Source organism: Carlito syrichta, unplaced genomic scaffold (genome assembly GCF_000164805.1).
Source record: "Carlito syrichta isolate Samal-C Ts95f unplaced genomic scaffold, Tarsius_syrichta-2.0.1 Scaffold302353, whole genome shotgun sequence".
NCBI classification, from domain to species: Eukaryota; Metazoa; Chordata; class Mammalia; order Primates; family Tarsiidae; genus Carlito; species Carlito syrichta.
In genome coordinates, this window is record NW_007246449.1 from 418,962 (window position 1) to 445,864 (window position 26,903).

Sequence of the window (26,903 nt, forward strand, 5' to 3'; positions counted from 1 at the left end):
TGGGGCAGGTGGTCTCCTGCTCCTGCCGGTGCTGCAAACCTAAGCTATGGGTGGGGGCAGTGAGCCACAGTCAGAAGCCTCCCTGTCCTCCACAACATGGAGCCTGTGAGGATGGAGCCATCTTCCCCTCGGACGCAGGAGGACATGGCTGGAGACCCACCTGTACTCCACCTGTTCCTCCCTAGGAGCTTGCAGGGCCTGTTGGGGTCAGCTGTTTTACTGAGGGTTGTATGCAGACTCAGGCTCACCTGGGAGTCAGGGCAAATCCAAGGCCTGGCCCAGGTGGCCATTGGCTTAGCCCCTTTGGCAACCCAGAGGCTACACCGCCTGCCTCCTTCTGTCCCCCTGGCTGCAGGGATGCAGGCCTGAGTCAGCATGAATACTCAGAGCATCCTGGGGGAAACCAGGGCAGGGAAGAGTGACTCAGGTGCCCTAAGGCAGCGCTTGCCCTTCTGGAGCTTTCCCAAGGAAGCAGAGCCGCCTCTGGTTCCATTTCTAGCAGTTCTGGGGTAAGGGACTGTGGGGCCAAGCACCCTGCACTGGCCACGCTCTGCTGGCCTGGTCAGCCCTGCAACCCCACCCATGGATAGTGAGGAAAGCCTGTTCCTAGTTACAAGAGGAGACAGAGGCCTGAGCACCCACTCAGTGCCAGGAGCACTGCATGCAGGACATACCCAGGGCCAAGTTCAGGGCCAGGCTGGGTCTCCCAGTTCAGACCCACCAAGTTCATGGTGTGGGCAGGACATTGGAGAACATCTTTGGGCCCTTACTTTGCTGGGCCACGTGGTCTAGTCATCCCTCTGTGCCTGCATTCTCCCCGTGCTGCACCATGCTGGTTCCCCCTGTCACTGCTGTGTATTCCTGGGTGCCAGTGAGACTCCCAAGCCCATCTCTCTCAGGGGTGTGAAGATTCACAGGTGGCCATGGTCTGTGGGTTGTCAGTACCTTGCCCCTCATGGTCATGTGTCTGTGTGGCACCCGTAGGGAGAAGAGACTGCAGGCAGAGAGCGGCCCAACCCGGGCCCGAGCTTTCTTCAATGCTCCCGTGGTCATCTTCCACCTGAACATCCTGTCCTACTTCACTTTCCTCTGCCTCTTTGCCTATGTGCTTATGGTGGACTTCCAGCCCCGGCCCTCATGGTGCGAGTATGTCATCTACCTCTGGCTCTTCTCCCTGGTGTGCGAGGAGACACGACAGGTATAGACCCGGCTGCTCTCTGGGGTCCTGTGGCCCTTTAGCCCCACCCCTCAGTTACCTCCTCATGGGGCACCTAGGGTCAAGTGCCCAGCCACATCAGGCCTCACATGTCTCCTGTGAGCTGGGCAAGACCCTGGAGCAGAGTGGCACTCTTTCCCTCTAACAGCTGCCTAGGACCTGCCCTTTGCACCCCCTTCAGTCCCCTGTCCACCCAGGCCTGACGGTCCAATACTGTGATTTAGGGCGGGGCCTGGGCCAGATGGTCCACAGTGTGATTTAGGGTGGGGGTCAGCCTCTCTGCTCTCTATCCCACCCCCAGGCATCCCTTCCTCCTGGAAATCTTATCTGATCATCTCAAAATGAGATGTCCTGATCCTTGTGACCCTGTGAACTTTGGGTGGACGTGTCCCCTCCCTCTCCTGTGGTGGTCAGTGTAAGGTTTGGGGTCCCCAAGACCACCTTCAGATTCTGTAATGAGCCAGAAGGACTCACAGAGAGCTGTGATGCTCAGTTATGATTTATTAAACAAAAGTCACAGATTAAATCAGCTGAGGGAGTGGTCAAACAGCCATGTCCAGGATAGCTCCAAACCTAGAACTTCCTGGTGTCCCTCCCTGGAGGTGTGGACAGTGCCTAGTCCTCCCAACAACATGTGTGACAACAAACTGGGAGCACTACTCCCAGGGAGGCTCCCCTGGGCCTTGATGTCCAGGGTTTTTATTGGGGGGTGGTCAAATAAGCCTGACTGAACATCCACATGGCTGACCTGTCTCCAGCCCTCAAGACTAAGCTGACACTGCCCAGCCCCCCAACCCTAAATCACACTGTGGACCATCTGGCCCAGACTCTTGACCCTAAGTCGCATTGAGGGACCATCTCAAGTGTCCCAGGCCCCTGGTAAGCAATGACACCTCTATCAGCCAGGATATTCCAAGGTCTCATAGGTCATCTCCCAGGAGCTAAATGCAAGGTCAAACTGCTCTTTGGGTAAGGTTAATTTCTTGCTGTATGGTATTTCCACTGTATTCCCAGGGCACCAGCACCTGTGGCAGCCAGTGACTGTGGACTAGGTAGATGGGACCCTCAGGGCTGAGGTGGGGTGGGGTCGGCCTACTGAGAGGTAGCCCTGGCCTAGAATCACTTCTGCTCTCTCACCTTAGTAGACCACCAGGTTCCTAGTTAGAAAGCCAGCTTATACTGTGTAAACACCACTGCCTGTTGGGGGTACCCTGAGAAGGTACCAGAATCTTCAGGAAGAAAATGCAGGGTCAGGGCTGGGTGGGGCCTGGGTGCGATGCTGCGGCCTTGCTTGGCCTCTCCTGGGCTCTCTCTTGCTGCTACTAAATACCAGTTAAGGGCAGGGTCCTGCTTTGTGCCACACAGAAAGCCAGTCACTGAGATGGTGAGTATGGCCAGGAGAGAAGGTTTTATGATGGGTGATGTCAGCTGGGGAGATGGCAGACAAACCTCAAATCCTCCCAGGTAGCATTAGGGGTTTGTATAGCAAGGAGGGAAAACATGAGGGGCAGGAAGAGGAGTTGGCCAACAGGCCATTTCAACTAGTCAGATGAGGGGTCCCTTGTCTCATTGTAACCGTGTGCTGGAAATCAGGAAACGGGGAAGACTGAGGAAGAAGAGCTGCCAGCAGGTGGCAGGGACGTCTCATGGCACAAGTGTGAGTTTCTCCAGCTTCAATTCCATGGGCATCCAGCTTGCTGGAAGATTGAGCCAGTTTCATTGTGATAGTGATAGTGACAATAAATATGATGGTAGTGATAGTGATAATGAATATGAAATGATAGTGCTAGTGAATATGGATGGAGATACTGATAGTGATAATATAGTAGTGATACTAATAATAGTGATAGTGAATAGAATAGTGACAATGATAGTGATAATGATAGTGATAGTAGTGATAATGATAATAATAGTGATAGTGGTAGTGATATTAGTGATGATAATGCTGTGATAATGGCAGTGATACTATTAGTGGCATTGATAGTGACAGTGAAATTATAGTGACAGTGACAGTGATAGTGACAGCACATCTGCCTCCCCACCCCCCTATTCCCAGTAGCTCTTCTATGACCCTGATGAGTGTGGGCTGATGAAGAAGGCTGCCTTGTACTTTAGTGACTTCTGGAATAAACTGGATGTTGGCGCCATCTTGCTCTTCATAGCAGGGCTGACCTGCCGGTGAGTGGCCCTCATCCCGTAGCTCTCTCCCCACCTCATGTCTGAGACACCAGTCATCCTCAGGAGAGTGCACTTCCTATCCAGGTCTCATGTGTCTGCGGGACTGTGGCCCCTTTTCTCCACAAGCCGGAGGAACCTGGCCCAGCCTGCTTGTTTCCTAGGGTGTCCCCCAGCCAGCTGCTGTGGGCCTGGGCATCTGGATCTTTCTGAGGCTCTGCTCCTCAGTCTGGCACCAGCTCTTAACACACTAGGGTCCAGGGGCCATGCTGGGCTGGGGACAGGCTCTTGGGCCATGGCTGCCTGGGTGAGTCAAGCTGAGGTGGGCCTTCTTCTGCCGCTGCCAGGCTCATACCAGCCATGCTGTACTCTGGGCGCGTCATCCTGGCTCTGGATTTCATCATGTTCTGCCTCCGACTCATGCACATTTTTACTGTCAGTAAGACACTGGGGCCCAAGATAATCATTGTGAAGCGAATGGTAAGGGAATGGGGTCTCCAGGGAGGCCTGCTGGGGATGGGTTGGAGGGAGGACATGCCCACAGCCAGTGAGATAGACTAGGGCTTAAGCACATCCATAGGTTCTAGTGTCCCTGCTTTGCCCCCTGGGCTCCAAGGATGCCTTTGTGTTATCTCTGCCTGTATGCCACCTCTTTCAGGAAACCTTCCCTGGTTCTTCTCTCTGATCTCCACAACTCATTCCTGTTCTCTGATTCAGTTATGGGAGCTTTCCTCCTTGGGTCACGGTTATGTCTGACTCCTTCCGACACCTCAGTGGTGCCCAGCACAGAGTTGTTGGCACTCTGTGGGGCTGTGGAGTCAGCCCCAGGGCTGTTCCCCGGGAGCCTCTTGACATCCCACATCTGTGCTGGGGGCAGCAGTGTCTTCTTCACCATTGCTGGGCGCAGCGGGCACAGGCTGCCTCAGGGCAGGAGGGTATGGGAAGCGTGGAGAGTGCAGCCCATGAGCCTTGCTGTCCCTGCAGATGAAGGACGTCTTCTTCTTCCTCTTCCTGTTGGCCGTGTGGGTCGTGTCCTTTGGGGTGGCCAAGCAGGCTATCCTCATCCACAACGAGAGCCGAGTGGACTGGATCTTCCGGGGCGTCGTCTACCACTCCTACCTCACCATCTTTGGGCAGATCCCGACCTACATTGATGGTAGGAGCCCAGGACTCACAGAGCTCCGGTGCTGTTGCTGGGAGGTGGGAGAGAGACAGCCAAGGGGAAGGCAACCTGAGGGTGGGTGACTGAGGTATAGCTGTGGGAAGGGAAGTCTGATTCCAGTGGGGGTCCTGCAAGTTCCCGTTTGGCCAGCATTGGCCCTGGATCATTAACTCTTGAGTTCCCAGGGCAGAAAAAGGAAGGTGCACACCCTACCCAGGGGAAGAAGGAGGATGCCAGACCCGGGTAGGGGGCTGGGCTGTGCCACCCTCAGGTCAAGAGGGGAGCAAGCTGTGGCCTGGGGCGCTAGGCATGGGCTGACACCCCCTCAACACGAATGCTACCCTATTTCCCCTCTCCCTCCCTCCCCGGTCAGAAATAACTTTCTCCTCTTCTAGAAGGAGAGAATGCCATTCCTATCATGAGGTTTTTTTAAAAAAACAGTTTTATTGCGATGTAATTCACACTCCATAAAGTTTGCCTGGATAAAGTGTGTACTTCAGTAGTCTTTAGTATATTTACAGCATCTAATTTTATAACATTTGCATCACCCTAAAAAAACACTCCATACCCACTAGTGATCACTCCACACCAACTAGCGATCATTCCACACACTCCCCCTCCCCTCAACCCTAGGCAACCTCTATTCTTTTTTTTTTTGAGTTGGAGTCTCACTCTGTCACCCAGACTGAAGTGCAATGGCCGCTCCCGGCCACCGCAGCCTCAACTTGCTGGGCTCCAGTGATCCTTCAGCCTCAGCCTTCCAAGTAGCTGGAACTACAGGCGCACACTACCACGCCTGGCTAATTTTTTGATTTATTGTAGAGATGAGGTCTCGCCAAGTTGCCCAGGCGGGTCTTGAACCCGCGGGCTCAGGCAATCCACTCACCTCGGCCTCCCAAAGCGCGGGATTACAGGCTGAGCCACCGAGCCTGGCAGCAACCTCTATTCTTAACTTTCTGTCACTACAGATTTCCTGGACATTTCATATAAATTGGATAATGTAATATGAGGGGGACCCCAAAGACTGGAATTTATTTATAAAAAATTGTGTTTTTTCTTGCATGTTTAAACTTCAGTCACCTTCAAAGTACTCTCTGTTTGATGCAATACACCTATCCAGATGCTTTTTCCACTGCTCCAAACAGTTTTTGAACTTGTCAATTTTACTGCCTCTGAGTGCTTCTGTCATTTTTTGTTTCACCTCTTCCAAAATGTTTCCCTTTGAAGAATTTTTTTATATAAGGGGAAAAAAAAGCAGCTCTGGGCAAGATCAGGTGAATAGGGAGGGTGGGGCATGGGAGTCATGCCGTTTTTGATAAAAAACTACTGAGAACTGGGCTCGGTGTCTTAGCCTGTAATCCCAGCACTTTGGGAGGCTGAGGCGAGTGGGTTGCCTGAGCCCGTGGGTTCAAGACCGGCCCGGATAACTTGGTGAGACCTCATCTCTATAATAAAGAAAAAAATAGCTGGGCGTGGTAGTATGCGCCTGTAGTTCTGGCTACTTGAAAGGCTGAGACAGAAAGATCGCCAGAGCCCAACAGGTTGACGCTGGGGTGGCCATGAGTGTGCCACTGCATTCCAGCATGGGTGACAGAGTAAGACTCCAACTCAAAAACAAACAAACAAAAAACTGCTGAGCACTCTGCGATATGGGCAGGTGTGTTGTTATGGTGGAAGTACCAGTCAGCTGTTTGCCACAACTCAGTATGTTTCTTCTGCAAATTGTGATGCAACCTTCTCAAAACTTCCAGATAATTTTGGATGATTGTTTGATCTGGAGGGACAAATTCCAAGTGTTTTACAAAGGCCCCACCTTCCAAAAGATAATTCTGTTTTTTGGGGGGTTCTCCCTCATATGTAGTTTTTGGTATCTGATTTCTTTCTATTGTAGCATGTATCAGTACTTAATTATTTTTTGTGGCTGGATAATATCCCCTTGTATGGGTACACCACATTTTGTTTATCCATTCTTTTTTTTTTGAGTTGGGGTCTCACTCTGTCGCCCAGACTGGAGGGTAGTGGCACGCTCCCGTTCACTGCAGCCTTGACCTGCTGGGCTCTGGCCATCCTTCTGCCTCAACCTTCCAAGTAGCTGGAACTACAGGCATGCGCTACCACACCCGGCTAAGTTTGGATTTTATTGTAGAGATGAGGTCTCTCCAAGTTTCCCAGGCGGGTCTCAAACCCTAGGCTCAGGCAATCCACTCACTTCAGCCTCCCAAAGTGCTGGGATTACAGGCTGAACCACTGAGCCCAGCTTGTTTATCCATTCTTAAGTTGGTGAACATTTGGGTTGTTTCCATTTTTTGAATACCATGAATAATGTTGTGTGAACAGTCACTTATGTTTTTGTGTAGGCACATATATTTATTCTCTTAGATGCCTAGGAGTGAAATTGCTAGGTCACATGACAACTCTATGCTTAACTTGTTGAGGAACTGCCAGGCTGTTTTCCAAAGGTGCTGCACCATTTTACATTCCCATGAGCAACGAGCAACGTAGGAAGATTCCAGTTTCTCCACATTCTTTCTTTCCTTTTTTTGAGTAAGAGTCTCACTCTATCACCCAGGCATGCTCACAGTCACCACAGCCTCAAACTGCTGGGCTCAGGAGACCCTTCTGCCTCAGCCTTCCAAGTAGCTGGAACCACAGGCATCAGCCACCATGCCCAGCTAATTTTTTGATTTATTGTAGAGACGAGGTTTCACCACATTGCCCAGGCTGATCTCTAACCTGTGGGCTCAGGCAATCCTCTTGCCTCTGCCTCCCAAAGTGCTGGGATTATAGGCGTGAGCCACCGTACCTGGTCCTCTCCATATTCTTGCTGATGTTTGTGATTGTCCATTTTTAAAAATCTCACTGTCCTGGCAGGTATGAAGTTGCATCTCATCATGGTTCTGACTTTGTTTCTCCAATTACTGTCTTGCTGAGCATCTTTTCATGGACTCATTGTGTCACTTGTATAACTTTGGAGAGATATCTGTTCCTGTCCTCTGCCTATTTTTCATTTGGATTATTCAGCTTTTTGTAATTTAGTTGTAAGAACTCTTTACATAAGGATACCAGTCTCTTATCAAATGTATAGTTTGCAAATACTTTCTGTCATTCTGTGGGTGGTCTATTACTTTCTTTATGGTATCCTTTGAAGTGCAAGTGTTTTTTAATTTGGATGCAATTCAATTTATTAATCTCTTAATATTTATGGTTTTGGTGTCATATCTAAAAACTTAAGTTCACAAAGATTTATGACTATGTTTTTTGTCTAAGATATTTGTAGCTTTAGCTGTTTCTTTTGGCCTTTGATCTGTTTAGATTAATCTTTGTATCTGGTGTGAGATAAGGGTCAGCATGTCATTGTGGATATTTAGTTGTTTCAGCATTATTTTGTTGACAAGACGATTCTTTCCCCATTGAGTTATCTTGGCATCCTTGTCGAAAATCAATTGACCATGAATATAAGGGTTTATTTCTAGATTCTCAGTTTTGTTCCACTGATCTATATATCTATCCTGGCTCCAGTTTCTCACTATCTTGCTTAGTGTTGCTTTGTAGTAAGTTTTGAAATAGAGAAGTGTAAGTCTTTCTACTTTGTTTTTTCAAGATTGTTTTGGATCCCTTGGGTTCACATGAATTTTTGGATCAATGTATCAACTTCTCAAAAAAAGGTATCTGGGATTTTTCTTGTGAACATGGGATGTCATTTTGCTTATTTTGATCTTTAATTTCCCTTAACAACGTTTTGTAGTTTTCCATGTATGTATTTTATGCTTCTATTGTTTATTTCTAAGAATTTTATTCTTTTTCCAGTTATTAAAAATAGCATTTTAAAATCAATTTTATTATGAATTGTTAATTACTGGTGTGTAGAAATATGCTGCATTTTGTATGTTGATCTTGTATTCTGAAACCTTGCTACATTTCTTTGTTAGGTCTGATAGTTTTTTTAGTGCATTTGTTATATACAGGATCATGTCATTTGCACATAGAGATAGTTTTACTCGATGTTTTCCAGTCTAGGTGCTTTTTATTTCCTTATCTTGCCTAATTATTCTGGTTAGAACCTCCAGTACAATGCTGACTAGGACATTAGCAAGAGTGGACATCCTTGTCTTGTTCCTAATCTTAGGGAGAAAGCTTTTGCCATGGGTATGATGTTAACTGTTTTTTTTGGGGGGAGGGGTAAATGTCCTTTATCAGGTTGAAGAGATTCTCTTTTCCCTCTAGTTTCTTGAGTGTTTCTATTATGAAAGGGTGCTCAGTTTTGTCAAATGCATTTCCAGCACCTATTGAAATGTTCACATGGTTTTTGTTATTTATACTGTTACTATCGTACATTACATTAATTTATCTCCAGGTGTTAAACCACCTGTGTTCCTGGGATACATCTCACTTGGCCATGGTGTGTGACCTTTTTATATGTTGCTGGATTCCATTTGCTAGCATTTTTGGGTGGGTTTTTTTTTTGTTTTTTTTTTGCATCTATAGTCATAAGGGGTATGGTCTGTAGTTTTATTTTCTTGTAATGTTTGCTTGGTTTTAGTATCAGGGTAATGCCAGACTCATAGAATGACTTAGGAAGTATTCTTCCTCTTTAAGAAGAATTGGTTTTAACTGTCCCTTAAACATTTGGTAGAATTCACCAGTGAACCCCTCTGAGCTTGGACTTATCTTTGTATGAGTTTTCAATGTCCTAATTCAATCTCTGTACTTGTTATAGATCTATTTGTATTTTCTATTTCTGCCCTAGTCACTTTGACGGTTTATGTCTTTTTAGGAATTTGTTCATTAATCTAAGTTATCGCATCCTTAGCATACAATTTTCTCTAGTATTTCCTTTTAGTTCTTTTTATTTTTGTAAGGTTGGTAGTAATGCTCTCTCTTTCATTTCTGATTTTAGTAATTTGAGCCTTCTCTCTTTTGTTTCTTGATCAGTCCAGCTAAAAGGTGTAATTTTGCTGATCTTTTTCAAGAACCAGCTTTTGTTATTGTTGATCTTCTTTATTTTGTTTTATCTCTCTATTTACATTCTAATCTTTAGTATTTATTTCCTTCTGCTTGCTTTTGATTTAGTTTGCTCTTCTTTTTCTAGTTTACTAAATTGGAATGTTATGTTAATGATTTTGGCTTTTCTTCTTTAATATTGGAATTTATATCTCTCAGAATGATATTAGAAAATTAGTAACAGTTTCAAAAAATATATTGGATTACCTCATAGTGCATGTTTATTGTTGAAATTTTTAACATTCAAGGCAAGCATAAAGAAACATGTTATCCATAATCTACCTCCCAGATTTAGTCACAACAACTTAATTATTAACACCTTAGTATGTTTCCTTAGAGATTTTTTGTTACCAATGTTGATTACATATTTATGTTATATTATATTATATTATATATTCTTTACTTTTGTGCCAATGTAGAACTATAGTTTGTTTCATAATCACCTATTTCCCTTATCACCGTATTGCCTTGGCAACATTTTTCCTTCTCTTTGTGATAGTTGTTAATTTTTTCCTTTGAAATCCTTTCCCACCAATGAACTACCCAGGGATGGGGCCTGTGTCTTACTGATGACTGCAGCCCCAACCCCGGCCTGGTGCTGGCCCTGGAGGGGTCCAGACAGTGCCCTGGTGGACTGACTGGGTGCTGGGCAGGGAATGGGTCAGTCTGGCGTGCAGCTCTGACTCCATGGCCTGCCTGCAGAGGATGCTTGGCTACATACAGGTGCCTCTTTCTGAACTTTGTGTGGGCTGCTTCGAGCTGATAGCCGATGTCACCCAGATATGCAGGCGTCTAGGCCCATGGGGATACTGACAATGACCAAAGGCTTTGGGGATCCCTCCCGACTTTGTTGTTTTCTTGGTTTGCTCACCCTCATTCCCAATGCTAGGTGTGAACTTCAACCCAGACCAGTGCAGCCCCAATGGCACAGACCCCTACAAGCCCAAGTGCCCCGAGAGTGACATGGCGCAGCTGGCGCCGGCCTTCCCTGAGTGGCTCACAGTCCTCCTGCTCTGCCTCTACCTGCTCTTCACCAACATTCTGCTGCTCAATCTCCTCATCGCCATGTTCAAGTGAGTGCCCAGGAGTGGGTGGGCATGTTCAGGAGTGGAAGGATAGGTTGTGGCTTCACTGGGGCTGCGCCAGCCCTTCTGCCTCCCAGGTCTGGAGGGACAGTGTGGACAGACTGGTACCCGGTTTGCCTCTGACATTCCAGCAGCATGTGTGTAGCCACTCTCCCTGGTCACTGCCACATCTCCTGAGTTGGTGTGCTGCTCTGTCCTTGTCATGGCTGCTGGGGACTCGTGGTGCTGTGGATGTGCATGGGGCTCATTCATCCCTGGGACTAAATAGCTGCAGAGGCAGTGGGTGCACCTTGAAGCCTCATTCTTCCCTGCGAGGAAGGAAGGGTTGTTGGTGTTGGTCTCATTCTTTTTGAATGGTGGCTGCAAGGATGTAGCACCCTCGCTGCTCTACCTGGGAGTGTGCTGAGGCCGCTGGCTGCTCAGAGCTGTCCCCTCACTATCCTGGCACTGCCTGTGTCCCTGTAACTGAGCAGAAAGCTCACTGCGTAGTGTGCTGAAGCCAATACTATGACACGGGGTTTTTGGGAAAAGAAAAACTTTATCGTAGATCAACCAATAAGGAGATGGGAGTGCAGCCAGAATCCATCTCCTTGGGCTGACTCAGACCATATTTTTATCAGGAAAGGTTCAGAGGCTGGGTTCTGGGATGAGCAGGTGATTGGTAGAAGGAAAGCGTGGTCTGGGATTTCCTTGGACATGCACAGTCCAGTTGTCTCTTTGTGCCTCCTCATGAGCCCTGTGTGCAAATTTGGGGAGAGTTAGTGTGAAACAGGCAGAGAAAATTCAGGCTGAGCCCTCAGAAAGCTTACTCTGTACAGACTGCAGTTGGTCATGTTGGTTCCAGTTGGTGTTTTCATCTTGTAAGCAAGGGAGTCCCAGCATGTCGGCAAGTTGTTCCGTTTCTTATCTGCCATCTGGGCTCCTTGGGCCTGTTTTTCTGGAGCTATGACCACCTCAGATGACTCTATGTCTGGTTCTCTCACACCGTTGGGGCCTATTCATCTGTACTTCTTCCCGTGCTCTGCTGTCACTTCATGGGGTTTGTACATGTGTGTGTACCCTCTCCTGACCCATTTGCCCAGTGTTTGTGAGGCATCCAAAGGGCCTGGCAATGCCATGTGCCTCATTCTGTGTGGGCATCTGTGGCAGCTTGAACAACACCCCCAATGATGTCCATATTCTACCCACAGAACCTGTGAATATCATGCCTTATATGGCAATAGGGACTTCAGGAATAGGATTAAATCAAGGATCCTGAGATGGGAGGATGTTCTGGGTTATCTGGTCAGGGTCTTGTCAGAGGGAGGCAGTGGGGCTAGAGTCAGGGAAGGAACGTGATGATGGAAGTGGAGGCTGGAGCAATGCGAGCCTTCAGCCCAGGAATGCAGCAGCCCCCAGAAGGTGAGAATGACGAGGAGTGCATGCTCCTCTGAGCCTCTGGGGACATGGCTCTGATGACAGCACAGTTTTAGCTCACAGAGACTTCTGAGCTCTGGAACTGTTAGAGAGTCAATTTGATGGTTTTAAGCCACTAAGTTTGTGGTAATTTGTTACAGCAGTGTTAGGAAATGAATACAGTAGCTATTTCTTCTCTCTGGAAATTTCCAGGATTTTCTTTAAGTCTGGTGTTTTGAAACATTCAATCTCATCACAAAACTTTCAGAGTGTTTGCTGTTTGTGTGTGAAGCAAAAAGTACACAATAGGAGTCTGTCCTGTGGGTCCCCAATGGGCGTGGTCATCTTGGGCCTTAGCGCTTCCTCTGGTGTCCTGTCTCTGATGAGCTGTAGCAACTAGAGGACCCCAGGCTTTGGGGGCTCCCTTATGCTCCTAGAGATTTTAAGCTTGGAACAGAGGCAGTGTGATAAAGGACTCCAGGAAATAGGAGGCTAAGAGGTGTGAAAGCCCTGGTGTCTGGGGCCAAGTCCCAGCTGGCCTCAGGGCTGAATTGCAGGGCTCTGTGGCCCCTCCTTGGTCATAGCAGTGGACGACAGCTAGGCCATGCCATGATTCAGAAAGCCCTTCCTGATCTCTACAGATAGTTTTGGCTACCTGTGACCTGCTGAAAATCTTTTGTTCTTGGCTTCATCAGGCACTATTCCTCTGGCCCTTTCATCAGCTGGGTGGCCAAGATTGTCGCTTTTCTTTTCTTTTCTTTTTTATGAGTTGGAGTCTACTCTGTCACCCAGGATGGAGTGCAGTAGCACGATCACAGCTCACTGCAGTCTAGATCTCCTGGACTCAGGCAATCCTTCCATCTCAGTCTCCTGAGTAGCTAGGATTCAGGTGTGCACCACCGTGCCAGGCTTTTATTTTATTTTTATTTCTTATAGTGATAGGGTCTCGCTATGTTGCCCAGCTTGGTCTTGAACTCCTGGGCTCAAGCAATCCTCTCTACTCAGTCTCTCAAAGTGCTGGGATTATGAGTCACCGTGCCCCACCACTTTGTGTTTTAATGTGTGTTCTGAGCATGGAAGGAACCTGAATGTGCCCTAGGACTGCTGTCTCAAGGTCAAGGGTCTGGCAGTCAGGTCCCCATCCGTGTCTTGAGTACAAGCAAGTGAGATTGCAACTGCATGGCTGCCTCCTGCTGATCCAGATGCCTTTCTCTGCCTCTACACAAGACTCGCCGTGAGCATGCTCTGTAGTCCTTCACACTCAGTGTTTGCCATGGGGCACCATCCTTGTGCCTATTGGAATCAGCAAATAAACCTGTAGAGCTCAATGCCAGACAGTATCTGCCACCCAATAAATGTCCACTTCATGTTGTTAGTGAGGTTTATAAAATCTAAAATCCACGTGCTGCTTCTTTTTTTCTCACCTTGGCCTCCAGGAACATTGGGACTCTAAGGCTTACCGGGCATGTTCTGTGCTGGGCCTGGTCTCCCTGCACCGTGGCGCCTCTCTCCTCTGGCATCTATTGGGTTGGCAGGCACTGATTGGAGTCTGCTTCTGGCATTCTCACTGATTGTGTGGCATCCCTCTCCTCCCCAACAGCTACACCTTCCAGCAGGTCCAGGAACACACGGACCAGATTTGGAAGTTCCAGCGCCATGACCTGATCGAGGAGTACCACGGCCGCCCCCCTGCACCGCCCCCCTTCATCCTGCTCAGCCACCTGCAGCTCTTCGTCAAGAGGGTGGTCCTGAAGATCCCTGCCAAGCGACACAAGCAACTCAGTATGCCCCTCTCTCCTGTGGCCCAGAATGTGCTCCCGGCTGTCTCAGGGGGAGAGGGGACCTGGGAGTGGGTGTGGCAGCTCTTTCTAGAGCCCTGGATGCTCAGCAGGCACGTGAGCCACTCAGACCACTGGTCTTCTGCTGGCCTTGAGTGGGTGCCAGGGACTGAGCCTAGCAGGCCTCTCAGGGCAGGGCCCCTGGGTGCGTCAGGGTCCTAGGGGTCCTCCTTATGAAGATTTTGGGTCCCCTCACCCCGACAGAGAACAAGCTTGAGAAGAACGAGGAGGCAGCCCTGTTGTCCTGGGAGATCTACCTCAAGGAGAATTACCTGCAGAACCAGCAGTACCAGCAAAAGCAGAGACCGGAGCAGAAGATTGAGGACATCAGCAATAAGTATGGGGACCTTTGGGCAGCCTCCCCCTGCACTGCCACACAGGCAGCATCATTATGTATCCTGTCTGGAGGTGACACGTCATCTGGGAAGGGACACTCTATACCCTGTGGTCCCCAACAATTCCATGGGCACCTGGGCCTGCACCCAGCAGCTGAGCCAGGGTCCTCTGGGGTCCTAAGGAAGGCTGGGCCTAAGGGGTAAGGGGTCAGAGACTGGGCTGGAAAGCCTTGGTGGGCTGGAGGAGTGATAGGTGGGCCTGTAAGAGTTCAACTTGGAGGACTGGGAGGATGTGCACATTGGTAATCAGGATTGTTTTTGGACAGTTTGCCCTGTGAACCTGCTGGCTCACAGTCTTGCAGTAGCTTCTGCAGGGCCTCAGTAGCCCAGCCCCAGAGCTCAGCCACACTGAGTACTGTCCCCCTCTCAACTCCTCCCACTGTGCTTCTTTCTAGGGTGCAAGGTTAGTGTTGGGTAAAGATCTTTCTGCTCCTTTCTCTCTACCCTCCTGGCTCTGGCCCTCATGGGCGCCAACGGGGCCTGACAGCAGGCGACAGGAAGAACCTGGCCTTAGGGTCTGCTGTTAGGTGTGTCACACTGTGGCCAGGCCCTGCCCCCATCTGACCCCAGCTCCTCAACTAATGAGGGGAGGAGGAGGAAGGGGACATGATGTCACCTAGTTATAGCAGTGCAGAGGTTCCTGCAGGCATGAAGAGGGGCGTTCTAGAGCTGCCAGGATGTGGCCAAGAGTGTGGCTCCAGGCAGACTAGGCTGAGTACCCCCTCCTTAGAGATGTGCTTCTGCCTTTCCGTGCCTCCCACGCCTCATCTCCAAGATGGAGACCTTGGTGGTACCCATTCCCTAGAGTTGTCTCAGAATGCAGTAGGCTCAGGCCTGTAAAGCACTGAGCACGTCATGCTTGAACCATGACCAGTGCTTTGCTAGCATGGGTTGTTGCCGGTATCACTATATCCTCAATCTTACATATGAGTGATGGTGATGGTGATAATAGTGGTGATGGTGGTCATGATGATGATGGTGGTAGGTGGTAGTGATGGTGGTGATGATGATGATGGCAATGATGGTGGTGATGGTGATGGTGATGGTGGTGATGCTGATAATGCTGAAGATGATGATGGGGATGGTGATGTTGATGATGCTGAGGCTGATGATGATGGTGACCATGGTGATAATGATGGTGGTGATGGTGGTGATGATGGTGATGCTGATGGTGGTGATGGCGATGATGATGGTAATGATAGTGGTAATGGTGGTGACGGTGGTTATGATGGTGGTAATGACGATGGTGGTAGTGATGGCAGTGATGATAGTGATGGTGATGCTGCTGCTGATGATGGTGGTAATGTTGATGGTGATAGTGATGGTGGTGGTGGTGGTGATGGTGGTGAGGATGGTCATGATTGTGGTGGTGATGATGATGGTGATGGTGGTGGTGGTGGTGGTGGTGATGATGGTGGTGGTGATGGTGGTGAAGATGATGATGATGATGGCAATGATGATGATAATGATGGTGGTGAGGATGGTGATGGTGGTGGTGGTGATGATGATGGTAATGATGGTGGTAGTGGTGGTGATTTTGGTGGTAATGGTGGTGATGCTGATGATGATGATGCTTATGGTGGTGATGGTGATGATGATGATAGTAATGATGGTGGTGATGATGGTGATGGCAATGATGGTGATCATGGTGGTAATGGGGTGGGTGTTGATAGTGGTGTTGGTAGTCATGGTGGTGATGATGGTAATGTTGGTGATAGTGGTGATGTTGATAGTAATGATAGTGGTGATAATTATGGTGATGGTGATTTTGATGACAATGATAGTGATGATGGTGACAATGGAGAGAACCTCGATGAGCTAGCAATGATCAAAACACTTTCTCTCCCATGCTAGATGCCTTATTTGCTTGAGTTTGGGCACAATGACGTCCAGTTGAGCCCTTGGCATGCCCTTTGCTTAGAACAATCTTCTTTCACAGAGAGGCAGGTCTTGCTGTTTCACTTCACTCAGGTGTCACTGGAGGCCTTCCACTGTCCTCCACCCACTCTGTCCCCATACCCTGTCTCAAAAATTCTGAATGTTGTTTGGTTGACTGATGGGTTTGTGGATTGGTTGGTGGGTTGGGTTAATGTCCACCTGCCAGGTTCATTGTGGGCAGGGACAGAGTTCCACATGCTCCCTATAGTATCCTGGGGCCTAGAGCAAGTCCAGTACTAGGTGACACTCAGCAAATCCCATGCAATTCTGGAGCTGCTGCTGGTCCCTGGTAGCCAGAATTGCAGGAACCTGGGGTTGGTGTCTCAGCTCTGACATTCTACGTTGATCATCTAGTAAAGAGGAAGTGCCTGGGGCCCATGTGGTGCCCCGAGCACCTTCTCTTACCGGCTCAGGTCTTGTCTGGTGACTCAGGCCCCAGATGCTGGGGGAGAGGACTTGGGAGTGTTTCTTTCTTTTTTTTGAGTTGGAGCCTCACTCAGTCGCCAGACTGCAGTGCAGTGACCGCTCCCGGCCACCGCAGCCTCGCCTGCTGGGCTCCGGCGATCCTTCCACCTCAGCTTCCAAGTAGCTGGAACTACAGGCGCGCGCTACCACGCCCGGCTAATTTTTGATTTGTTGTGGAGATGAGGTCTCGCCAAGTTGCCCAGGCGGGACTCGAACCCGCGGGTTCAGGCAATCCACTCACCTCAGCCTCTCAAGGTGCAGGATTACAGGTTGAGCCACCGAGCCCAGTCGGGAGTGTTTCTGAAAGGGTCTCAGCATGTCAGGAGTCCTCACACAGGGCCCTGAAGCCGCTGATGGTCAACAGTCAGGGCAAGAATACAGCAACTGTGGTGTGTTGAGGGCTCCCTGTGGGTCAAGCTCTTCACTTGCGTCATCTCATCCTGTCCTTCTGTAGAGGGAAGGGTTTATTCCACATTTACCAGTGAAGTAACAGAGGCCCAGGAAAGTTAGAGAGCTTGGTAGCCAGTGTTCATTGCTGGTGAACAACATAGTCTGGATTTGAATGCAGGCCCCAGCAACTTTGCAGCATCCTGTCTGAGGGAAGTTGGCTGGGTCCAAATGCCAGCTCAGCTCCCTGCCTCGTTCCAGACATCCTAAAGCTTAAAACAGGAGCCTCAGAGTTGGCCTCAGGGAGCCCTCAAGCTGGAAGGCTGCAGGAATGCTGGTGGTTAGTATACTCAAGGCTAGAAGACGATGACTACATCATGCCTGATTTCCCACCTGGGTACTCAGGGGAAGTTGTGCTCCTCCAGTTATTTCCTGAGGTTATAAAAAGCTTAATTGAAATAGAAATAGTCAGGTCAGGTGTGGTGGCTCACGCCTGTAATCCCAATGCTTTGGGAGGCTAATTTAGGAGGATCACTTGAGGCAAGGGGTTTAAGACTAGCCTGGACAACATGACCAGAATGCTATCTCTCAAAAAAAAAATAGCTGGGTGTGGTGGCATGCATATGTAGTCTCAGCAACTCAGGAGGTGCTGAGGTGTGAGGATCACTCTTGAGCCCAGGAGTTGGAGACTGCAGTGAGCCATGATTGCACCACTGCACTCCAATACTCCAGCCTGGGGACAGAATGAGACCCTGTCTCTAAATCAATCAATCTCTCTCCTCTCTCTCTCGCTCTCTTTCTCTCTCTCTGTCCCCTGCCCCGCTTTCTCTCTCTCTCTCGCTGTACACACACACACACACACACACACACACACACACACACACACACACATATATACATACACACACATACATATCTATATTTATATCTATATCTGTCTATATATATCTTTATCCATATTCATATTAATGTCTAAACTATATCTACATGTTCCTAAGATGGGCCTACAGAACATGTTTCAGCTGAAATGGTGACTGTGTGCTGAGAGATCACTCACACTGGTTTGCATGCATATGGATTTTTAACAACAGTGGTGCTTTGACAGACAGAGTCTTGTAAAACATAGGGCACCAGGGAAAAGAATGAAAGAACTCATTGGCCCTGACCAAGGCCCCCTGGCCTGATCACCTTCTCTTCATGAGTCTGGTGAGGATGCTGAGGCCCAGGAAGGTGCCATGGCGTGTGGTGTGCCATGACCTCACAGCACTGAGGCTGGGCTGAACTGACCCCAGTTCCTGCACACAGTGCAGGACTGGAGGTTTGGGGTCCCTGACAAGCTCCGTCTGTAGATCCAGACGGTTCCTACATCTCACAGTGACTGAATCACGCAGGTTCACAGATGCTCCAGTAACCACCCTCATGTATTTGCAAGGCTGTCTGGGAAAAGAAGTCAGGGGCAGAGTTAAGTAGCATTTGTGGGATCAAGCAACAGGTAGTGTGGGCAAAAGTAGACGCCCAGACCCTTGGTGAAGATTCCCTAGATAACTCTTTAAAATGGGTCCTGTCCCCAGTGACATTTGCTAAAATAGTTTCAGTTTTTCTTTGTCTGTTTATTTGAGTTGGAGTCTCACTCTCTTGTCCAGGCTGGAGTGCAGTGGCATGATCACAGCTCACCTCAGCCTCGACATTTTGGCTCAGGCAATTCTTCCACCTCAGCCTCCTCTGGCTAATTTTTTGATTTGTTGTAGAGACTAGATCTCACAATGTTGCCCATTCCAGTCTCAAGCTTCGGGACTCAAGCAATCTGCCTGCGTTGGCCTCCTAAATTGCTGGGATTATAGGTGTGAGTCGCCACACCCGGCCAGTTGCACACTTTATTATATAAGAATGTCACTTGCAGCTGGCACTTTAGGTGAGAGGAAGTGGGGGATCCAGGGCAAAAACAGACAGAGGCTGTCCATTTGTGATTGGCCCTGGAATTATTTTAACTGTAAACACAGCAGGCCAAAGCTGGGTGAAGTTCCTGTGTTGTAGCAAAATAAGGCAGAAACCAAACTTTCCTAAAACAACAACACTGCTCCACCTCTGCCCAGACCAGCCCCTACTGCAGTCAGAAGCAGCTCTACTCTTGGTGACTTGGGTTTCAGAGTGCGACCCAACAGCATGCTGGCGAGTCAAGGTGAGCAGGCTCCAGTGCATGAGCATTTCACTCGCTAGCATCTCTCTTTGGACAGGCTGTCAGAGCTGAGGCCAGGAGTTTAAGACCAGCCTGGGCAACAAAGCAAGATTCATCTCCACAATTTTTTTTTAAAATTAGCTGGGCATAGTAGCATGTGTCTATAGTCCCAGCTACTTGGGAGGCTGAGGGAGGAGAATTGTTTGGGCCCATTGGGTAAGTCTGGGCTTCTATCTGCTAAGACATCTTCCTCTCTGGTGCACTAGACATTTCATTCTATAGTAGAAATGTATAATAGAAACAGTTTCAAGTTATGATAAAGATGACTGAAATGAAGGGTGACGCAACTCCTGAGTGGCCGGGTCTGCCAGGGCCATCTGCAGAGCAGCATCATGTTCCTTCAGTGTCCCAGGGGCCAAGGTCTGGCCCATGTCAGGCTCAGCTTTGTCCTCTTTCAGGGTGGACACCATGGTGGACCTGCTCGATTTGGACCGGCTGAAGAGGTCAGGCTCCATGGAGCAGAGGTTGGCCTCCTTGGAGGAGCAGGTGGGTGTGAAGTCGGGGCCTGTGTTTGCAGGGGTTTCTCGTTGGCCTGGGGTGGGGGGGCTGGTCGCTCTGCAATATGCAGCATCAAGAATAAGTGCTCTGGGGTAACAACATGGAGGAGGAGGTGGGGAATGTAGGAAGGTCCTTCCCAAGTGTGAGAGGCGCCTTTACGTCTTCTGGAAAATCCCACTCACGTATTACTGCAGTTGAGTCCCACAAACTTGCTTGTGCCCCTGTCTAGTCTGCAGAAACAAGCTGCTTGATCCCTCTTCCCGGTCTCCCAGGAGGCTGGGGGACTCTGTGCTTAGACCTAGGAGAGGGGGTGGTACCGAGGCAGGGAAGACTTGAAAATGGCCCTTATGTCTTTCTGAGAATGCAGCTGCTGAACTAGGGAGGAGAGCAGGGAGCCACAGGGGACTAGGGAGAGGAGCTTTTGAACTTTCACAAAGGGGAATGGGCTTGGAAACAATTTCAGTAAGGAACACGTGGTCAGATGGTTGGAATGTGGGGTCATGGGCTCAAAACTTCATATTCAGGGGCCTTGATATTTATAAGAGGCCATGTGGAGGAAGCTGCCTAGGGGCCCAGAGAAGAGTGGGACCCATTATAGGGTGAGGAGGCCAAGCCAGCTCCCCACCTGGCCTTGCTGGGTGAGTGTGTGTCCTGAGGCTGCCATAATAGATGACCACAGACGGTGGGGCTTAAACAACAGCAAGTCATTCTCACAACTCTGGAGGCCAGAAGTCCAGAGTCAAGGTGTGAGCAGGGCCACCATCCCTCTGAAGGCTCTAGGGAGAGTCCTTCCTGCCACTTCCAGCATCTGATGGCCAAGCATCCCTTGACTTATAGCCACATTATTCCAGTCTCTGCCTCATCATCCCATGGCTGCCTTCCCTGGTGCACATCCGTGCATTCTCTCCTCTCCTCATGGGACAGCAGTCTTTGGATTAGGGCCCACCCTGGTAGCATGCAAAGAACTTACACCCAAGTAAAGTCATGTTCTGTGACTCTGGGTGGACATGAATATTTTGGGGACACTGTTCACCACTGCACTTGGTGTTTTCTCCACACATGTTCCAGGAGTGAGCTCTAGGGAGGTGCTAGACTAGGAGGGAAGAAGGAGTGAGCAGAGGGATGGTTCCTGGTGGGGGTGAGAGGGAGGCTGTCCCAGAGTCTCACTGACCAGGCAGTGCTGGAGCAGGAGGTTAGGGGGTGGTGGGGTGGTGGAGGCCTGGGTGCCATTGCTGAGTATGGGCCCTTATCCTTGTTCAGGGCTGGGGACAGGGCTCAGAAGGGCAGCTTTGCAGGGCTCACAGCTTCTTGGTGCCATGGACACGTGTCAGCAGACTCCCAGATGTGTCCTTGTCTTTAGCATAAAGGGGGCAGAGTCTGCCCATCCATTGGTCCACTTGCCTTTGAGCACCCTTCAGCCTATGCCCCCTTCCCTCAGGGTCCACCACCAGTCCTGGGTCCTGTGCTTCCTAACAAGAGCCCCTGCCCTGCTGCCCATGGCAGCCCCAGGTGACCAGTATGAGCCCTGCTTGGACCTGCCCCCCAGTGCTGCTGCTGCTTCCAGCCTTGTTGTGTGGCAGGGTCAGGCCCCGTGCTGGGGGACATAAACCATCTGTCAGTCCCACCCATTGCACTGGGAGGGAGTAGGGGGAATCCCCTGCCCAAGCTCCTTCTTCCCTCAAGTCCCTGCCTTGCTAACCTCTGATAGAGGTATAACCATGCCAAGCTACCTTTTCTAGGCTGTATTAGTCACTATGTCCCTGCTGTCCTCTGGCTGAGCATGTCAGGCCTCGAAGAAGTTCCCTCCAGGAGGTGCAAGACCACAGAAGTTCCTGCAGGCTTGCTGCCCTCTCCCTGCAGTACAGACTTGCCTTCCTGTGGCTTCACATTGGTTCCATCGCCTCTGCTGTGTCTATTCCCAGTGACCACTGTGTCTCTTGGACAGGCTATGCTGTCGGACACTCAGCAGCCCCTGAGGCCAGCAGGGTGGGCCCGGGGCAGCATCCTGGCTGATTTGGGGGCTGCCCAGAGAGCAGGCTTGTTTTTCACCTTTTTTTTTTTGAGTCGGGATCTGTCACCCAAGCTGGAGTGCAGTGGCATGCTCAAGGCCACCGCAGCCTCAACCTGCTGGATTCAGGCAATCCTTCCACTTCAGCCTTCCAAGTAGCTGGAACTACAGGCGTGTACCACCATGCCCAGCTAATTTTTTGATTTATGTAGAAATGAGGTCTTGCCAAGTTGCCCAGGCTGGTCTCGAACCCGTGGGCTCAGGTAATCCTCTCACCTCAGCCTCCCAAAGTGCTGGGATTATAGGCATGAGCCACCGCGCCTGGGCTTGTTGTTCACTTCAAATGGCACAGAATTGGGGGGGAGGGGAGGACAGGGGTCCAGCTGGGGTAGGATTGCCTGGGGAGTAAGGACCTGGGGCCAGGATGCCGGCTGTCAGGACAGGCAGTGAGCAGAGGGATGTGTGCGTGTGTTGCATCAGGTGCTGACTGTGTCACTTGGAACCTGCCTTCCAGGTGACCCAGACGACTAGAGCTCTGCATTGGATTGTGAGGACCCTGCGGGACAGTGGCTTTGGCTCTGAGGCAGGCATTCCCTCTATGGGTGAGTGAGTGACCATGCCAGCAGCTGGTCTCTACTGGCTTGTGTTCTTTTGAATCTGGGATCTGTTGGGAGGAGAGGGGCTCTTCCAGGCCTGGAGGAAGGCATTGGCTGGGGTTTGTCCCCAAGCCCGGCAGGGCCATTGCCCTCGGGACCTTAGCCTGTCCACCTGACTTGACCAGGTTCCCAGAGGCCTGGCCCGCTGTCCCCTGGTTGTCTCCTGCCCATCATGATGCAAAGCCAGAGGTGAGGGTTGGACAGCTGCCAGGGTGTCTGTTCTCGGTCATGTGGACGGACGGATGGAGGGCAAAGTCTGTTTTCCTAAACTGGCCAAGAAATGGACATAAGCGACCTTCCTCAGAGGTCACTGGCCCACAAAGAGCAAACTTGCCCTTATTAGTTTGACTGGTTTTATCGCAGCCTGAGTTCTGCTCATTACTGCAATCTCTGATTGTAACTGCACAGAGGCAGGTGCCAGCAGGGGATGCTGCCCTGACCCCAGGTGGCTGCCCTCCTAAGGCCAGGGCCCCTGAAGAAGGGGGCTCACACTGTAGGGCTGGTGTTCAACCTGCATGGCCATTTGGGCTCCAGGAGGTGGAGGCAGCCCCGATGATTTAGGGAAAAGACCAAGAAGAAGCTTCTGTCCTGCGAGCCAGGGCTTGAGCCCGGGCCCGACTCTGTGTCACCACTCCCTGACGGTCCACAGCTTCCCAGGAGGCCCCAGAGAAGCAAGATGTGGAGCCTGGCATAAGGAAGAAGGTGGAGGAGCTGGGTGACTGCTATCACGTGAACGCCCGGCACCTTCTGTACCCCAACTGCCCTGTCATGCGCTTCCCTGTGCCCAACGAGAAGGTGCCCTGGGAGGTAAGTGTCTGTCCCATCCAGCGCACCATAGCCAGGAGGGAGGTGGTGGTCCCTGGGGAAGGGGAATGGAGGTCCTGTTCCCAACACCTGCAGTGTTAATCCTGGCTCTCAGTGCTGCAGCCCCACGGGGATCTGAATGTCTGGTGGCCTTGTGTGACAGATGAGGAAACTGACACACACACAGGTCAAGTCACATGAGCCACACAGCTTGAGGTGGTGAAGGGGGCTGGGGGCGTGCTGACCCACACAGAGCTCAAGCCCCAAGGTTGCTCTGCAGCCTGTCGTCTGCCTGGCCCCATCACCCCCATGTCACCCCCTTGTCCTAGACCCCACTGACCTCAGTAAATGGCACTGCCTGCTTCTGAGTGCTGACCATGGAAGAGTCAGAGACATGCACAAAGACACAGAAGGATAGACAATGGCACTGGGAGGGGAGGGCCCCCCCGCCCTCCTCCTGCAGGATTTCTCTGGCCCTTCCTGAACATTCTGGACTGCTGCCTCCATTGCCTTCACCTCTCTCTCTGCCATGTGGGATCCATCCACTTCTAGGGTTCAGCTCAGCCCCCTGCCCCATCTTGGGAAGACCCTCTGAGGCCCCCAGCCCTGGCCACCTGCTCCTTGGCTGATTCTGGGGTGAAGGTTCCTGTCCCTTCTGGCTCTGCCCTGTTCAGAGCTCTGCGCCTGCACCAGGGTTAACTTCAGTTCTGGTGCCACCCTCTTGCCCTGGTGCCTGGGCCCGGCTTTGCACTGGGGATAAGATGCTGAGGGAAGCCTCTCATTTTCCTATAGGCAGAGTTTATCATCTATGATCCTCTCTTCTACACGGCTGAGAGGAAGGACATGGCTGCCATGGACCCTGTGGGAGAGTGAGTGTGAGCCACCCCTTGTCCCCTCCAGGCCTTTCCCAGACCCAGGTCCTCCCAGGGGTCTGCTGAGATCCCCACTCTGAGGGTCTGAGTGAATGGGAGAATCCTGTGGAGGTGCCAAGCCCAGCTCCTCCTGTGGTGTGGGTGCAGTCTGTAGTCACTCAGCCAGGTTACTGGGGGGCCGCTGCTGATCATGTGGGCCTCTCAGCTGGGCCTCCTGTATCCCTCACAAGCACATCCTTCTTGTTTGCTTGCAGTAATCCAGACTCACTGTCCAAGATCTGCTACAACACCCTGGATGGCTTGACAGATCGCCAGAGCTCCCACGGGCTCTACGTGGTCCAGGATGGGCTGCCCCTGTGAGTGTACCCTGTCCACCTGTCCCCATCAACCTGCCTTGGGGTTAGCTAGGGGTGGGAGGGAGGCAGGTTTTCTTCTTGGTAAAGGAGGCAACAATGAAAGAAAACATCAACTCACAGCACTTGCTTGGCACTCAGGACAGTGCACAAGAGGCCTGGGCTTTTCCAGCTGGGCCCCTAGGTGTGCCCTGTCCCACAGTCCCTGCTGGAACCTTTGGGGACTTGGATACGTCTGCAGCAAATGGGAACAGCTTATCCTATGAGAGTGCTGATGGGTGATGGGCAGGCACCCTGACACGAGGAGGGCATCATGGGGACAGGGTGACTGGCAGGCGCCCTGGAAGGGAAGGCCTCTAGGATCTGCACTTGGCCTGACAGTGCAGGTGAGGAAAGCCAACATGGAGGTGTCGGGTGACCTGTGAACACCTGCTGAGTGCCAAAGTCGCGGGTGAGGAAGGTGAGGAGGGGTCGGCGGGAGGGGCAGTCAGACTCCAGGAGAATGTGTTGCAGGATGGGTAGCATCAAGGGCATTGAACATTGTGGATCAGGGGAGCTGAGGGGTCTAAAAGGGGGTGGCGGACCTCTTGTGCAATGTTCTGGAACAGGGAGTGGGCTTCTCTGCCTGCAGCCAGAGGCTGAGTCAGGAGTCAGATGGGGCCTGGAAACAGACCATGATTAGGTGGCTGCAGCCCTAGGATCCTTCTCTGGTCGCCATGCAGGGACAGGTGAGTAGTAGTTAGGGAGACACATCTGGCTATTGCTGAAGGATAAGAGCAGTAGGCACCTGGCATGGAGGGATGAGGTATACTCAACTGGCTCACTGATGTCATGCCACATAGGCAGGCAGGTCAGGGAGGACTTGTAGGGCTTGGTGGCCCCATGGACTTTAACAGAGCAGAAAAGAATACTTATATAGGCATCCTGCTCATGTTGCTTACTTGTGAGTTGCATTTTTATTATATTTTCTTAGGTATATTTTTTCTCCATGAAGTCATACACACCTTCCCATTTCTTCTAATATGTTTCAAAATTAGTTTTTTTCATTTGAGTCTTCAATACAGCTGGAGGCTGCTTGTGTAAGGTGTGAGAAGGGCTATGATTTTATTTTTTGAATCCACAAAGTGAGCTGTCCCCAGATCATTTCCCTCTGAATCATGATTCCTCACCTGAGATGTGGCTCCCACTCTGACTCATGGCTCTGCCCCTGAGATGTGGCTCTTCCCCTGACTCACAGATCCTTCCTTGAGTCGTGGCTCCTCCCATGACATCTGGCTCCTCCCCTGAGATGTGGCTTTCCCCCTGGCTCATGACTCCTCTCCTGAGATGTGCTCCTCCTCTGAGATGTGGCTCCTCCCCTGAGACGTGGCTCCTCCCCTGACATCTGGCTCCTCCCCTGATATCTGACTCTTTCCTTGAGATGTGGTTCCTCTTCTAAGCCAAGTCCTTGACTGTACTGCCCTATGTCAGGCACAGAACTTTGGGTCTATCTATCCCATCTCTATAGAAGATCATGGCCACTTTATTTGCCACAACTCTGCAGTAAGTCCTGACTCAGGCCTGTGCATATCTTTAAACCCACTTTTCCTATCTTGAGCGTTTAGTTCATTTTGTCTAGTTCCATGACAAATCCTGTTGGAATACTGATAGAAATTCTGTTGAATTTATAGAAAAGTTTGGGACAACTGACACTTTTACAACATTAAATCTTCTATGAATACATTAGTTAACATTTGTTCATTCTTCTATTTGTCCTTCCCTGAAGTTTGACACTTTTCTTTGTAAGAAACTTACACTTTTTTTCTGCCTTTCTGCTGGTATTGGGAAAGGATGAATAGAAAAAAGGATTTAAAGAAGAACTTACACTTTTAAAAAATATTTACTCCTAGATACGTGATAAATTTTGTTACTTTTGGGAATGGCACTCTTTTTCTATTATATTTTCAAATTGGTTTTTGTAAATGTACAGGAAATATGCTTGCTGACTTTGTATCTAGCAACTTTGCTAAACTTTCTCATTAGTTACATTAATTTGCTTGTAGATTGTCCATGTAAATGATAATATATTCTGCAAATAACAATATTGTCTTTCTCCTGACAATTTCTGTTCCTCATCCCTTTTTCTTGCCTCATTGTGTGGAGTAAACTCTTCAGTGTGTTATAGACTACTGGTCATACTAACTCGACTTGTTGCTGACTTAATGGGAATGCTTTCAACATTTTATCACTAAGTATGGTAGTATTTGCTGAAGAAACTTTATAAATACCTTTTATCAGATTAGTACTGTTTCCTTCTAGTTTTTATCTTGCTGAATGCCATTAAATGGTTTTTCTGTCATCAGTTGAGATAATCATGTGTTATGTTTACTGTTCTCTCAACTAGTGTGTGAATTTGTTTTATAGCTTCTTCAGTATTGCA

The 26,903-nt window shown here is 50.0% G+C and overlaps 1 protein-coding gene across 2 annotated transcripts in view; it reads left to right on the forward strand.

Moving 5' to 3' along the window:
- TRPM2 (transient receptor potential cation channel subfamily M member 2) overlaps positions 1–26,903 on the forward strand; it is a 64,368-nt gene that overhangs the window by 30,959 nt on the left and 6,506 nt on the right. The window contains exons 16-27 of one of the 2 annotated variants that reach the window (XM_021711538.1): positions 985–1,198; positions 3,276–3,394; positions 3,739–3,871; positions 4,376–4,547; positions 10,444–10,627; positions 13,635–13,816; positions 14,077–14,209; positions 19,692–19,779; positions 22,314–22,401; positions 23,105–23,262; positions 24,052–24,128; positions 24,386–24,487. In XM_021711538.1, coding sequence (XP_021567213.1) covers positions 985–1,198; positions 3,276–3,394; positions 3,739–3,871; positions 4,376–4,547; positions 10,444–10,627; positions 13,635–13,816; positions 14,077–14,209; positions 19,692–19,779; positions 22,314–22,401; positions 23,105–23,262; positions 24,052–24,128; positions 24,386–24,487 — 1,650 coding nt within the window. The remainder of the gene's footprint in view (positions 1–984; positions 1,199–3,275; positions 3,395–3,738; positions 3,872–4,375; positions 4,548–10,443; positions 10,628–13,634; positions 13,817–14,076; positions 14,210–19,691; positions 19,780–22,313; positions 22,402–23,104; positions 23,263–24,051; positions 24,129–24,385; positions 24,488–26,903) is intronic. The other variant, XM_021711539.1, reaches the window with a different exon arrangement.